The 15,626-nt window shown below is 44.1% G+C and overlaps 1 protein-coding gene across 2 annotated transcripts in view; it reads left to right on the top strand.

Moving 5' to 3' along the window:
- LOC115173712 (protein Jumonji) overlaps window positions 1-15,626 on the top strand; it is a 90,227-nt gene that overhangs the window by 45,196 nt on the left and 29,405 nt on the right. For both annotated transcript variants that reach the window (XM_029732046.1, XM_029732045.1), the window contains exons 3-4: window positions 1,144-1,264; window positions 13,626-13,795. In XM_029732046.1, the coding sequence (XP_029587906.1) occupies window positions 1,144-1,264; window positions 13,626-13,795 (291 nt within the window). The remainder of the gene's footprint in view (window positions 1-1,143; window positions 1,265-13,625; window positions 13,796-15,626) is intronic.

Here is a 15,626-nt window from a genome sequence, read left to right as displayed (position 1 = left end):
GAGAGCAGGAGGAACATAGCAAGGTGATGGGCTTATTGAAACATGCATAAATCTGATTAGAGTCCCTTACGGATCAGCCGTCATCCTCCTTCCCAGCTAGGCCTCACTGGGACCAGGGGAAAGAATTTAGGCCCCAGCCCAGTCTGGCTCCCTTTCGTGGTTGCCAGTTGCATCCCTGTCTCCCCCTCCTTGCCCGGCCCCTCACAAAGGCACTGATGTGAAACCAACATATGTAAAACATCTCGGAAGGGCGGAGAGGGGAGGGAGTAGAGAGGAGACAAGATGGCCCCTCACCAGGCTGTTTATGTTCAGTATGAATATTATTACAGTCACCTACTACTACAGATTAGACAAATATTATTATAGCTGAATCAGAAGAATGGTTTCTTTGAGTTCTTGGTGCTATAAGCTTCACCCTGAGCACAGAACACACACAAACCAAACGTATAGAGTCAGTTCCCTGAGCATCACTATGGTGTGACTCATACTGCCAGAGCATGTTAAGAGGTCCACAGACATGTTAAGTCTATGGCTGGTCTCCTGCTATCAGGTAGTGACCTGCACTCGGTACACAGGCTTCAGCTGCCTGGGTTTGTTCTGGGTACTTAAAACAAGTTTTCAGAGGAAGCCGCCACTCAACTCAACCATTTGCCACTATGTCATTATTACCATTCTAATTTATGTTCCTTTGACACCTGCAGTGAAGGGTTGTGGTTTTGGGTTGGCATGTGATTTAAGGCCTCAGTCCTAAGGAATGGGATGGGAGGGTCATGCGTCAACTAGAAATGCCAGTACCAGGTAGAATTTTACTACCTACAAAGATTTAGTGGATCATAATTGATCTGTTTTTCTTAACCATCATTAATACTTCTTACGTTGTTTGTGTAATTGCAGTGAATGTGGTTTCGTTTGATCAAGAGGGTTTCACTTTATTTTCATGTCTTGGTTACTCATCAGTGCTGTCTTCATTTGACTGGAATGTCTTTTTGAGATCTGCTCAAGTCCTGACTTGTTCACTTTGTTCAGCTAATGGGCTCCAAACACAAATCAGCCCTCTTACTTTGGTCACTGTGTTTCTCTCCAGTCAACATGTCCTAGCAGTACACTGCATGGTCTCTAACCCATGTCTTCTTGTCTCTGTAGGTTCCCATGCCCGCGGGCAGCTCAATGGCTCAGGGCAGAAGGGCCACAATGCTGACGGGTCACGGTTCCAGACCACCGACGGCAGCAGCGAGTACTCTGAGGATGGCCCTGCCAAGAAGAGGTGAGTGTGTTAACCTGTACTCTGGAGCGATGGCTCTCTCGCTCTGCTCTCTCTGATCGGCAGCAGCTTTGAACCAGAGAGTGCTTGAATGAAGGTTGTGATAGTCAGGGGGAGCTCTACAGTACCTGGGCCCAGATTCACAAAACCTTAAGAAGAAATGTCTTAACTAGCATTTTTTCCTTAACCTCTTCGGACTGGGGGCACTATTTTCACATCTGGATGAAAGGCGTGCTCACAGTAAACTGCCTGTTACTCAGGCCCAGAAGCTAGGGTATGCATATAATTGGTATGGATAGAAAACACTCTAAAGCTTCTAAAACCATTACAATAATGTCTGTGAGTATAACAGAACTCATTTGGCAGGCGAAACCCTGAGGACAAACCATCCAGGGGAAAAAAAGAAATTGAGGTCACTGTTTTCAATTTGTTTTCTATGGGAAACTATATTTGGGGCACCTGGTTGCAGTTCCTATGGCTTCCACTAGATGTCAACAGTCTTTAGAAATTGGTTGATGTTTTTCTTTTGAGAAATTAAGAAGTACGGCTGTTCATTGTGAGTGTCAAGCCAAGTGGACTCTATTGTTTGTTGCGTGTGACCTGAAGCTCGCTCCACGTTGATTTTATCCGCTATATCCAGTCTTAAATCTTATCGATTATTTGTTTTAGGATACGTGAGGTTGGATTAGGAACGTTGTTTGAAATGTTTGGACCAAGTTTACAGGTAACTTATTGGATAATTTGTAGTCATGTTGGGCGAGTTGGAACCGGTGTATTTCTGAATCAAACACGCCAAATAAATTGACATTTTGGGGATATAAAGAAGGAATTTATCGAACAGAAGGACCATTTGTGATGTTTCTGGGACATTTTGGAGTGCCAACAGAAGATCTTCAAAGGTAAGCCATGAATTATATCGTTATTTCTGACTTTGATGTTGCACCTCCCTGGTTGAAATATGTTTGTCATGCGTTTGTATGATGGGCGCTGTCCTCAGATAATCGCATCGCATGGTTTGCTTTTGCAATAAAGCCTTTTTGAAATCTGACACGGCGGCTGGAATAACAATAAATGAAGCTTTATTTTGATGTATTGCACTTGTGATTTTATGAAAGTTAAATATCAAATAATTTCATTTGAATTTCGCGCTCTGCAATTTCACCGGATGTTGTCGATGTTCCGCTAGCGGAACGTCTAGCCGTAACAGGTTCTCCTTAAGCTAAAAGTTAAGAAATTAGATTATTGAAAATACAATAGATTAACCCTTGTCTTAAACTCAGGGCAATGAGAGAAAGTTCATGAAAGCAATTGAACATATTTAATTCACTCACAAACGTCTGATAGTTTCAGTTTTGATTATTTTAAACCCAAGAACATGTTTTAGAACAGTAATCTTAGTAAGAAATATGCTAACATGATTGCCATTGCTAGCTAGATAGCTAAAATGGTTGCCTAGCAACAAACATTTTAAGAAGATATTTGAGAAGTTCGTTGGAATGATTTTCTATCTTAAGATATTGTTGAGGATTTGCACTTACGAACTTTCTTATGAACTTTAAGAAGCTAATGTTTTTTTCGTAAGTAGTGTTTTCTGAATCTGGGCCCTGATTTAAAAAAAAAATAAATAATTATAATATATATTTTAATTTTTTTATGGCCTGCAGTACAGCCGAGGCACTCATAGAGGTGTTTTGATCCAGGTGATGTCAGCATTGGTTAATTCAGCGCTCTCAGATCCGTGTGTGTGTGAATTATCAAAGCCAAAATATACAATTGTGGTATTAAATGTATAAAAGCCTCTGCTGTCTTTTTATTAATTCCCTTCCTTCTTGCTGTATTCTCTTCTCCTGTTCTCCAGTAATGTGTTTGGTTAAGTAAGGGAATTACAGTAATGGGACATGACAGCATCAACAGTGAAGGGTAAAGAGGAGTTTGATTCAGAAGAATGGGAGCTCTTTAACCAGTGTTCATTCTTAAAAGGCGGAAAGTTGTTTTAATTTAACCTTTATTTAACTAGGCAAGTCAGTTGAGAACAAATCCTTACTTACAATGACGGTCTATCCTGGCCAAACCATAACCCGTACGACGCTAGGCCAATTGTGCACCACCCTATGGGACTCCCAATCACGGCTTGTTGTGATACAGCCTGGAATCGAACCAGGGTCTGTAGTGACGCCTCTAGCACTGAGATGCAGTGCCTTAGACCGCTGCGCCATTCAGGAGCCCTAAATTAGGGATTAAGAGATGTGTTGGCATTTTCAAATCATAATTTAGGACAAAGTTAATGCATTCAAATACAACAATTACCTTGTTTCCATGTCATTCCTAGTAGTGATTTGTAATCTATAAAGGCCTTGGGGGAAACTGCTTCACAAGAGCTTCTCTCACTCAGTTTCTCTCCTCGGGTTCATTCTCATGGAAAATGGAATGACTATTATTTGGATAGTATGCAGGGAAGTATTTTAATTTTGAAATTAGACATTGAAGATTGGTACTTGTGCTTCTTATAACATTATCCCTTTGAGGTTGAAGTGGTTGATCTCTAATGGGTTATTTTCTTCAGGTCTAGTATAACGAGAAAGATAGGTTGAAGACTCAAACTGTCTATAGTATGAGTGAAATATTGTGCCTAGGTTGAACATGGGGCAGTGTGTTGGCCTGGTTGTTCCCTGTAGGGTTCCACTCTGACATGGTGTTCTGTACCTCTTGGCTGACTGTCACCTGGGGAGCATTTGTTCAGTTAATAATCTCTCTGGGTCATGTGGGACGCTAACGTCTATCAACAGCCAGTGAAATAGCAGGGCGGCAAATTCAAAACAACAATCTCATAATTCAAATTTCTCAAACATACAAGTATTATACACCATTTTAAAGATAAGATGCTCCTTAATCCAACCACAGAGTCCGATTTCAAAGAGGCTTTATGGCGAAAGCATAACATTAGATTATGTTAGGACAGCGCCTAAACAAGAAAAACCACAGCCATTTTCCAAGCAAGGAGAGGTGTCACAAAAACCAGAAATACAGCTAAAATGAATCACTAACCTTTGATCTTCATCAGATGACACTCCCAGGACTCAATGTTACAAAATACATGTATGTTTTGTTCGATAAAGTATATATTTATATCCATAAACCCCATTTTACATTGGCGCGTGATGTTCAGAAAATGTATTCCCTCAAACCTCCAGTGAATGAGCACATCAATTTACAAAAATACTCATCATAAATGTTGATAAACTTTACAACAGTTATTGAAAGAATTATAGATACACTTCTCCTTAATGCAACCGCTGTGTCAGATTTTTAAAATAGCTTTACGGCGAAAGCACATTTTTCAATATTCTGAGTACAGAGCTCAGCCATCAAAGCAAGCTATACAGTTACGTGCCAAGTTCTGGAGTCAACTAAACTCAGAATTAGTGTTATAAATCTTCACTTACCTTTGCTGATCTTTGTCGGAATGCACTCCCAGGACTCCCACTTCAACAAGAAATTCGATAAACTCCATATTTATGTCCAAATACCTCCGTTTTGTTCGCGCGTTCAGATCACTAATCCAAAGGCATAACGCGCGTGCGCAAAACCAGAGACGAAAAGTCATAGTTCCATTACCGTTCATAGAAACATGTCAAACGATGTTTACAATCAATCCTTATGGTCTTTTTAACAAAAATCTTCTATAATATTCCCACCGGACAATAGCGTATTCATTACAGAGGAAAAAGAAGGAAGGGCGCGCCCGCGTGAGTGCGCAGTAAACAACTCGTTGGTCCCAGGCTTGAGTCAGCTCCTATTCTCTGCCCAGTAACAGTAGAAGCATGAAACAAGGTTCTAAAGACTGTTGACATGTAGTGGAAGCCTTAGGAAGTGCAAAATGACCCCACAGACACTAGTTTTAATAGGGATTAGATAGAAAAACTACAAGCCACTTCCTGGCTGGATTTTTTTTCTCAGGTTTTTGCCTGCCATATGAGTTCTGTTATACTCAGACATCATTCAAACAGTTTTAGAAACTTCAGAGTGTTTTCTATCCAAATCTATAATATGCATATCCTACCTTCTGGGCCCGAGTAGCAGGCAGTTTAATTTGGGCATGTTATTCATCTGAATTTCTGAATACTGCCCCCTGTCATCAAGAAGTTAATAAGATGGAGATACAGGAGCGTGGTCCTCAGGAAGAGCAGAAGGAGACTGGGCTGGGGGGGTATGAGGGACTGGAGGAGACTGGGCTGGGGGGTGTGAGGAGACTGGGAGATGCTCTGAATGAAAGCCAACTGACGTTTACTCCTGACCTGTTGCACCCTCGACAACCACTGTGATTATTATTATTTGACCCTGCTGGTCATCTATGAACATTTGAACATCTTGGCCATGTTTTGTTATAATCTCCACCCGGCACAGCCAGAAGAGGACTGGCCACCCCTCATAGCCTGGTTCCTCTCTAGGTTTCTTCTTAGGTTCTGGCCTTTCTAGGGAGTTTTTCCTAGCCACCGTACTTCTACACCTGCATTGCTTGCTGTTTGGGGTTTTAGGCTGGGTTTCTGTACAGCACTTTGAGATATCAGCTGATGTAAGAAGGGCTTTATAAATACATTTGACTGGGCTGGAGGGTGTGTGGGACTGGAGGAGACTGGGCTGGGGGGGGCGTGAGGGATTGGGCTGGGGGGGTGTGAGGACTGGGCTGGGGGGGGTATGAGGGACTGAAGGAGACTGGGGCGCAGGAGTGGTGTGAGCACACTGGTGGGTTCAGACTGGGAGGGATTCACTCTCAATTAGCAGGTCCTGGTTCTATAACAGACCAGCCACTGTGGATTAAATGCACTGCTTGGCACACACACACACTCACAGCTACATTAAATCATATATATTCATATGCACATGCTGTACTGCAGCAGCCATAGCTCAGAGATCTGCTCTTTAATCTCTCACCGTGAGACCCTCCTCTGTGTAGCCAGCCATCGCATGATTCCTCAGCTCCCCGTCTCCACCACCTCTTTTCACCCTTTGTGTGTGTGTGCAGTACCTGTTATTTAATAGTCCAGCAGAACTGGTCATTAAGAGGCCTGGCAAACCTGAAAAGGAGAACAAGATGGACAGGGAGAGAAGCAGAAAGACGTTGCGTCAACAACAGGCCTGTGTTCACTACAGTGGTTTGATGGCTTTCATTAGTTCTCATGCTGGAATAAAAGTACGCTCTCTCCCTCTCTTAATGAGCAGCCGGCTCAGAGTGCTTGGCAATAGCTCAGGCCTTTTGGTATGGGGAGTGTGTGTGGAGGATGACTTCTTGGCCCTGGCATCTGCAGCCCACGCCATACTATAACAGGGTGGCTGATTGAGGAGGTGCCAGGACCTTTCACACCTGGCAATGCAAGAACTAGCAGAGAGAGGAGGCGCAGGTGCGTGGTTTTGGCTGCTTCATCCTGGGGTGCAGGGGAGGGTACCAGTGTGTTTTGGGAGGGGATGGGCGGTCCCGGGGAGGCGTTTGGGGACCTTCAGTGTTCATCTTCCTAGGACACCGAGATTGGAGATCGGGCCCAAGCATCTTAGAACCCTGCCAAGTACTGGAGAGGTTCTTCCCTCCTCCTCCCCTTCCCAGCCACACCACAAGGCTGGAGTAGGAAACACACGGTTCAGCCATGGTGACCAATGTTTGATAGCTCCACTTCTTAGGGAGATTTTGAGGCCAATTCTCCTCAGTTGTAAGAGCCAAGTAAAGCTCATTGAGCTGCTTGTTGTGTTTGTTTTAATGAATGCCAAGTTAGTAAGCACTGCCTTTGTCTGCCGTTCTGTTGCGCCCCCCCCCCCCCCCAAGTTTTCTGAGCAAAAGTGGAGATCAAATACTTTTTTAATTGTGGGAATGTGTTCCAAGGTATTCCCACGTGTAATAGAGCGATGTGATTGTACACAAATGTAAGCAAGGTTTGAAATGTATTGTTTTTGGTCAAATGATTATATCTGCTTGGGTTTCTTGCGGTCAATTTGCAGTCTACAAATGATTTGTAAATATGTTCCGGCCTCCTGACCATACGCTCAAGAAAGAGTCGGTCCGCAGCTCAATCTAGTTGTTGATCCCTGCATTACATACTGTCACACATCATTCTGAATAAACTCTCACAATACTGTCTGCTGAGTGGAGGAGGGTGTATTATACATTGTGATATTGTATACCCTGTTACCAAGCAGTGAAGACAGTAGGTGAGATCAGAGAGGGAGCAAGGCATTGTCATAAACCGTGTTTGTTCCAGTTTCTCTATTCTCTGCAGGCTGTTTGTTTTCACTGAAGACAATAGGCCCCTCAAAGGAATAAAACGGCAACATCACAAACTATACAGCAGTTCTGAAGTAGTTTTGTTCTATCATAATCGGCTGTGGACTGGGTGGCATATCTCATGTTCCACTGCTGTGGCCAGAACTAATCAGAGCCTGTGATGTCATGGATAATGTCCTGATTTTAAAGTGATGTCAGCAATAACACAGCTTTTCTCTGAGCCTGCTCGTTATTGATCTGGCTTAGCATGATTTTTAAGATGGCCGCCAAGATCATGGATTAGAGGTCAGAGACCAGGGTCAGTCCAGTAAAGTGGTCGACCCACTGAGCTGAGGAGAAGGTGATGTTGTCCAGCGCCGACTTAATACACAGTTCATCAGCTCACTGCTCTAAGCATAGAGAATGTACTGGGACCAATGGTGGTAGTATACTGAAGAGCAATAGTGGACAATAACATTGTAGTATACAGTGGTGTAAAAATACTTTAAAGTTGTTTTTTGGAGTATTTGTACTTTACTTTGCTATTTTATGTTTTTGGCTACTTTTACTCCACTACATTCCTAAATAAAATATGTACTTTTTACTCTCATATGTTTTCCCTGACACCCAAAGGTACTCGTTACATTTCTCATGCAGGACAGCAGTATGGTTCAGTTCACACACCTATCAATATAATACATGGTCATCCCTACTGCCTCTGACCTGGCGAACTCACTAAACACAAATAGTAGGTTTGTAAACGATGTCTGATTGTTGGCGAGTGCCCCTGTCTGTCCGTAAAATAAAAACTAGAAAATATTGTTGACTGGTTTGCTTAATATAAGTAATTGGATGTATAGCATTTACTGTTAATTTCACTCAAGTATGTCAATTGTCTACTTTTTCCACCACTGTACATATGTACGTTTTGAAACCAGATACTTTTAGATATTCACTCAAGTAGTATTTTACTGGCTGACTTTCACTTGAGTTAAGAAACCTTAATAGAAAATGACTCGAGTGTAACATTTAAAGTACTTTTTCCACCACTGGTTCTATAATAATGAGAAATAGTGTACACAGTAACATGGTAGTACTATACTAAAGGGAGATAGTGGACACAGTAACATGGTAGTACTATACTAAAGGGAGATAGTGGACACAGTAACATGGTAGTACTATACTAAAGGGAGATGGTGGACACAGTAACATGGTAGTACTATACTAAAGGGAGATGGTGGACACAGTAACATGGTAGTACTATACTAAAGGGAGATAGTGGACACAGTAACATGGTAGTACTATACTAAAGGGAGATGGTGGACACAGTAACATGGTAGTACTATACTAAAGGGAGATAGTGGACACAGAACAGGTTTGAACCTCATCTTCCCACAGATAATGCATTATGCAACACCAAGGCGTAGGTTGCTTTAATTAAATTATGTCCAAACTGGATTGTGTGAAGGTCGTGTAGGACTCATAAGGCTTAGCCTTATGTACACATCACACACCAACACTGCGCCAATATATTTGTTAGTCTGTGGTAACTCGCATTGGAATGCTCGCCTGCACTCCCTGTTTCACATCATCTAAAAGAGAAATGTGTTCACTGGTGTGGAAAAATCATGACGTCAATGATCTTCAGGTTGGAAAGTTGGAGCTCTAGAAAGAGTGGCGAGTGGGATGACCGTTCAAAATGATTTATCCCAGTTGGAACACTTTTTCGTTTTTTTTTTTGTCCCCCCCCCCCCTCCAGAGTTCCCAGTTTTCTTGAATGCACTGAAGTTGGAAGTCTGAGATTTCAGAGTTCCCAGTTGTTTTGATCGCGGCAGAAGTCTTGGTTAAGTCTTGGTTTTGAATAGACTAGAAACCGCCAGCCAGCATAGTACTGCCTGATACAGATCCATCAGGGTTGTTCTGCATCAGCAGATTCCACACAATGGTATAGTTAGACTGTTTCACGGTGAAATAGTTGTAATGAACTCTTAGATGAAATTCAAGCGATCCAGACTTCAAGGGTCTTGTTTGTCTCTCACCCTCGTAGCCTTGTCTTTCTGCTTCTCTGACCGATGACCTATTATGGCATGGGGAGTGTTGAGCCCTGGGGGGGGGGTTACAGGGTCACCAGGTCACAGTCGGCTCAAGCAAGGCCATCTCTCCTCCAAGCGCTCAACACTCAGACAGAAAAGCAATAACACATTAGCAGGAGTGGCTCTCTCCGTGAGCGCTGTTTACACTAACCCTGACCCTAACCCCCTACTTTAGAATCCCAGTCATTTGATTCATCCAGTCTTAATGTTTGTATTGACAGCCGTGGTCATGGTGTTGATGTTCTAGGAGAATGGTGCTGCTGTGAGGAGAGACTTTGGACACAAAGCTTGTTGCTGTAGTTTCACCTGGATACTAAGCTCATGGGTTTAATCAATCAAATGTAATTTTAAAGCTCTTCCTACATCAGCTGATGTCACAAAGTGCTATACAGAAACCCAGCCTAAAACCCCAAGCAGCAAGCAATGCAGGTGTATCAGCTACATACTCCCCTTGTGGCTGTGTTAGTTTGATGTCAATCAATACTTTTAAACAAGGATGCAATAATCATTACTGCAGCTTAACTGAATATTACTAGTCTGGCTACCATGTCTTTACACTCTCGGTCGCTGTCTCGGTCTCTCTCCGTCTGTCTGTTTGTCTCTTCTCCTGCATCTGACGGTCTCCTGTCTCCTCTCCAGCTGCTGAGCACTGCAGTGTCTGCTGGTAGAGTTTATTAGGACCATGTGGACCATCTGGAGCGGTTTAGAACTTCATTCCTCCCTTCATTTAGCCGGGGGAATCCAGACATTGTTTCTGTTCCGGCGCTGGGTAACCCTCTGCCTGAGAGCTAATCAATGATACAGAGCGGAAGCACGTGTAACATCAGAGGAACGGCAGCTTTGAAGAGCGGGGGAGGGGAAGGAGGAAGATTAGTTTGGGATGAAGGGGACATCCTGCAGTAATCCCTCCTCCCCTGTACGCCTGTGCCTCTACTGCAGGTGCTCTGCTCTCCCTCCCTCTCTCTCGCTCCCAATCTCTCTATTAGGCGTGTGTAGAGCAGTGCCTAGGCAGCGAGTAGAAGTCTGGGTTAGGTGGTGGTAATAAACGGCAGACATAGCATGTCTTTAGACCCCTATAGAAGGATAGCACCTCATCAAGCGACTCCCGTTTTACCCCACTTCTGACATAGGACCAGTGTTAGAAAATATCCTTATCACATCTGCTCATATATATATATTTTTTAAGATCATGGACGTGACGGTGCTGAGAAGTTTGTGCGTCTACGAGAGCTTTCTAGAGGGAGGCTCTGCGTTCGAGAGGCTTGGTGTCTGCTATTTGTCTCTTTAAGTCCTGCTGGGCATTGTGGGTACATCATGGTGCCATGACACTTTGGGCATTGTGGGTACATTGTGGCGCCATGATATCCTGACTAGATGGTCTGTACTCCGTCCTCCTGGGGAAAGGGTCCAGATTTTAGTCTTGTGGTTCAGTTCACTGTTGAATGTCTTTAATACAGATAGGAAGAGCCCCTCCAATAAAAGCCACTATGCTCATTGGGCTCAGGTCTGTCTAGAGCCATGGCACTTCTAATAGAGCATTAAACTATCTTATGTCTCTAACTGATCCTACCTTTAACAACCACGTCCAGTTAAATGACTCCTATTTATCGCTGGCTCTATTCCCATGAGCAAGATCATATTTCTGAAGGGGTTTATTGAAAGCCATGTTTTTCTCCTGTTACTGTCTGGGAGGCAGTCATTAAATACCCTCGTCCACGTTCTAATGGTCCACTGCTGTCTGCAATGTTGGTTCTGCCTTCATGGAGCTGTAGTGTTGGTTCTTCCCCCAAGTAAGTTGTAGTGTCGGTTCTGCCCTCTGGGAGACGTGGTGTCAGGGAGCCACTGTAACTAATGCATTCTGCATCTCTAATCTGCACCAGTCTCCATGACTCACAATATCTCGCTCTCTCTCTCCATCCTGAGGCCCTGCCAGCTATAGGGCCATGAGTCAGGCTGTTTAAACAGCTCATGTTTTACCAGTCTGGCAGGGAAACTAATAGCTCCATTTACAACATAACGACGGGCTGGTGACACCTGTCATGTTCAGGTGTTTGAACCATGTGACCTGCAACAGCCATTGGTCTTTCCAGGGGGGGAACAGAACCCTTTTTGTTGTTCTCTTCACTGGCTGAACTAAAAGCATGAGAACAGATTGGTTATCATACTGATGCACCTGCTCATCTAATACAGAATCCTTCTTGAACAATGGCTTCTCTCAGGACCTAAACAGATTGTTCCGTCACTGAACCCAGTATATGTGTGTATCGACGCAATCTCTTCACGGCTTCTTGTTCAAGGTATTTAGTCAGGGTTGGTGTTATATAGGCTGTGCATTGCTTTGTGATTGAAGTGCAATTGGAGAGCTGTAGGTTCTGGGGGTTTGATGGAAACAAAATACATTGGGTTTTTTCAGGGCATAATTTGCCAAATGTCATGTGTTTTTTTTGGGGGGTGGGGGGCTCACTGTAGGATATCATGAAGCATTTCCCTCCCTACATGTAGCACAATGAGACAATCAGCCGAGTAGTCACAATCTGTCTGGAGCAAGTGGCTGTGGTCTCAATTGATTAGTGATGCTGTCTGTGTCTGTCAACCTGCCTGGAAGGCCTGAACATTCTCCTCTAAACAAGCATCAGATTGAATGGGAGATTGTTTCAAACAGGATGGTGGAATACAGGGAGGCAGTATGAGCGTGGCATTGTCTTTTTCGGTTTACCGTGAGACCGGCCTGTATCTGGCATCAAACGTCCCTGAAACAAGGAGACGGTGAAATGAAATGGCACACTTCTTTTAAAAGCAGGGTGCTGTGTGTGTGATAAAAGATGAAGAGGTGTGACCAGGTCCATCTCCAGACAAGCTGCTCTTAGTATTCCATCCTGTCAGCCTGCTCCCTCTGTGGAATCAGAAGAAAGAACGGACGCAGAAAGAGATCTGGCCTGGAGAGACGGAAGGGGAAAAAAGAAATCTGGCCTTAAGTCTGTCTGCAATTTGACACCTCCTTTGTACTTGTTATCAGTTGTCAGCTGCTGCAGATGTCTTGGCTTTAATGGAGAACTTAATTACAATTCAAAGAGTCAACATGAATCAGAAGTCTTTTGAGGTGGACGGCTACTTGCAGGTGCTGCTGGGGGTTATTCTGAAAGAGGATTATCATTGTTTTAGCCTCCGTGGACACTTCAGTCAATGGCCACTGCAGTGTTATTAAAGATAATTAAATCATGTCCAATGCCCAGACTGACTAAATTAGGCATACTAAAAACTGAGGCCAGAGTTGCGTTAAACCGCTGAACAGAGGGGGTATACTACAAACCAGAATTAATGAGTTAGCTGGTTAACTTTTGATACCCCCCCCCCAAAAAAAAAGATTTTGGGGTTCATTAAGAAATCTAAACGGATACAGTATGTGTTTTTGGTTGTTGAGTCAATTAGACCATGCCCATTTCAGGTCCTGGGCTGGCGTGGTTACACGTGGTCTGCGGTTGTGAGGCTGGACGTACTGCCAAATAATCTAAGACTACATTGGATGCGGCGTATTGTAGAGAAATGAACATTCAATTCTCTGGCAACAGCTCTGGTGGACGTTCCTGTAGTCAGCATGCCAATTGCACGCTCCCTCAACTTGACATCTGTGGTGTGATAAAACTGCACATTTTAAAGTAGCCTATTTAATTGTCCCTAGCACAAGGTGCTCCTGTGTAATGATCATGATCAGCTTGTTAATATACCAGACCTGTCAGGTGGATGGATCAGCTTGGCAAAGGAGAAATGCTCACTAACAGGAATGTAAACAAATTTGTGCACAAAATTTGAGAGAAATCAGCTTTTTGTGCGTATGGAACATTTCTGGGATATTTTATTTCAGCTCATGAAACGTGAGACCAACACTTTACATGTTGCGTTTTATTTGTGTTCAGTGTAAATGAAATGCATACACAAAACAGGGCGAACTGTATGTCAGTTCCTATCGTAGGTCTGTGTAAGGATGTATGGAATAAACCTGTTTTCTCCTGTCTCTTCCCAGGCCCAGACTGCAAGCACAGAGGAAGTTTGCCCAGTCTCAGCCCAACTCTCCCAGCACCACCCCGGTCAAGGTGTCAGATACCGCCCTGCCCGCACCCTCCGCTCACATCAGAGACATCTCCAGACGAAAACCGAAGACTGAAGACTTCCTCACCTTCCTCTGCCTGAGAGGTACAGTAACCCTGTGGTCCACGCCTCACATCTCACCTTTTCATCCACACACTCAGTCCTTCATCCTCCCACCTCACTAATTTACTCATTCAGTCGGCCACTCACTTGCCCAGTCACCCTAGCACCGTCTCGTCACCAGGCCAACACCAGGGCCCTGCTCCTCTGACCTCCGTCAGGACTAGGGCTTCAGTTCAGCAGCCACACATGTCAGGAGAGTTCCAGGCCTTCCTCCCAGCCTGCCTTTGACCTAGATCCAGGCCTAGCTGTGCAGAAGGAATAGTTCAGTCAGAGGTCCAGGTTCATTGACCCTGATAAGGCAAACACCAAACCCATTCTGTCCTCACAGGTTACACATTGGCTACAGATAATGTTAAAACAATGAATATTGAATATTGTTATCTGCACACAGTCAGCTTTGAGCACCCCCCCACGCACACACCCACACATACATCCTGGTAGAGCCAGATAACCCTGCTCCTGTACCTCAGAGCACAGAGAGGCCTGGGTTGCTCTCTGCCGCGCACCAACACAAACACGGCCAAGCTAGGGAAAACAGGGCAGCATTTCAGCTACAGGGTTCAGCTGAAATCCCACCTCGCATAATTTCTGTATTGGTATAACAGGTTTCTACAGTGCTATACGGGACTCAAGAAGTTCACTCTCATGGACATGTTTCCCTTTACTCTTTATCTCAATGATGAATTGAAACACGAAAACAAGAAATAGAGAAACTGAGTGGAGTATAGCCTCACCTCAGGAACAAAGAGGAATCTTGGATGTTTTTTTTTTTTAATGAACAACCTTGGCCTTGGCTTTTACTGATGTCTTCAATCCCAGAGAGTGTTTAACTCTGAACAGTGTCTCCTCCCACCCAGCAGAACCCTCCCCGACTCATCACAACCAGAAATAGCTCTTTAGGAAGAGTAATGCCTTGATTAGATTAATTTGGTATTGCCATTAACCTCGGCTGGCAACATGAAGTAGGTTAAAACGAACTGGAATCAGCTGGGAGCTAAGAGGCCCAGAGGAGAAGAAGACTCGTTTTTTAAAAGCCAATGTCACTTCAATGTAACGTAATTAGCGATCAGTCAAACTGACAGGGTTGGCAGCCTTATTCTTAATGGAACATATCTGTTCTCAGAATGTTCCAGTAAATGTCTTCTATTGTTCAGGTTTTGGACAACTCCTGGATGCTATGCTAACTCCTGACCAGTTTCCTAATGTTCCCCCCCCCCACTGTGCCGCGCCTGGTTGACCGCTGCACCCTGTCTCTGTGGCAGCATTATTTATAGCTCTGTTACCCGGCCGAGAGGCGGACTGATTCCTCTGCAGAGCTCATGCTGCCTTAATGGCATTTTCATACACAGGGTTGTGCTCTCTCTTCCTTCACTTTAATGGCCCGTGTGGAAGAGACCAATACATCGAGGAGACGTGCAAGAATGTCAGGGCAACACGGGTGTGCATGCACACAAGCACGGTCGGTGTCCTGGGGACAGATAGATATAGACCATAAGGCAGCAACGTTTTTAACATTTTATTTTTCAAAGGTGCTTTTGGCCTTTTGATTTCATTCAAAGGGCTTTGTACATCTGAATCCACTTTGGTGGCCCAAGACCAGGCAGCTATGTTTGAGTCTAACACTTACAATAAAGTGTATCAATTTATTTATATTTTCCCCAGAGCTGACAGGGAGGGGTAAGGGAGGCAAGCAGTCAGCACGCGGTCTGTTCCTCTAGCTCTGGAACAGATCAATGGCGTTCCTGGTCGACATTAGAGGTCAAACGGTCATTCTGTTCAAACGGCTCCGCTCCTCTCAAATGTTTATCTTATC

The sequence above is a fragment of the Salmo trutta genome, chromosome 34 (genome assembly GCF_901001165.1).
Source record: "Salmo trutta chromosome 34, fSalTru1.1, whole genome shotgun sequence".
Classification (NCBI taxonomy): Eukaryota; Metazoa; Chordata; class Actinopteri; order Salmoniformes; family Salmonidae; genus Salmo; species Salmo trutta.
The sequence above is the reverse complement of the archived record's forward strand: the minus strand, read 5'-3'. Positions and strand labels throughout refer to the sequence as shown.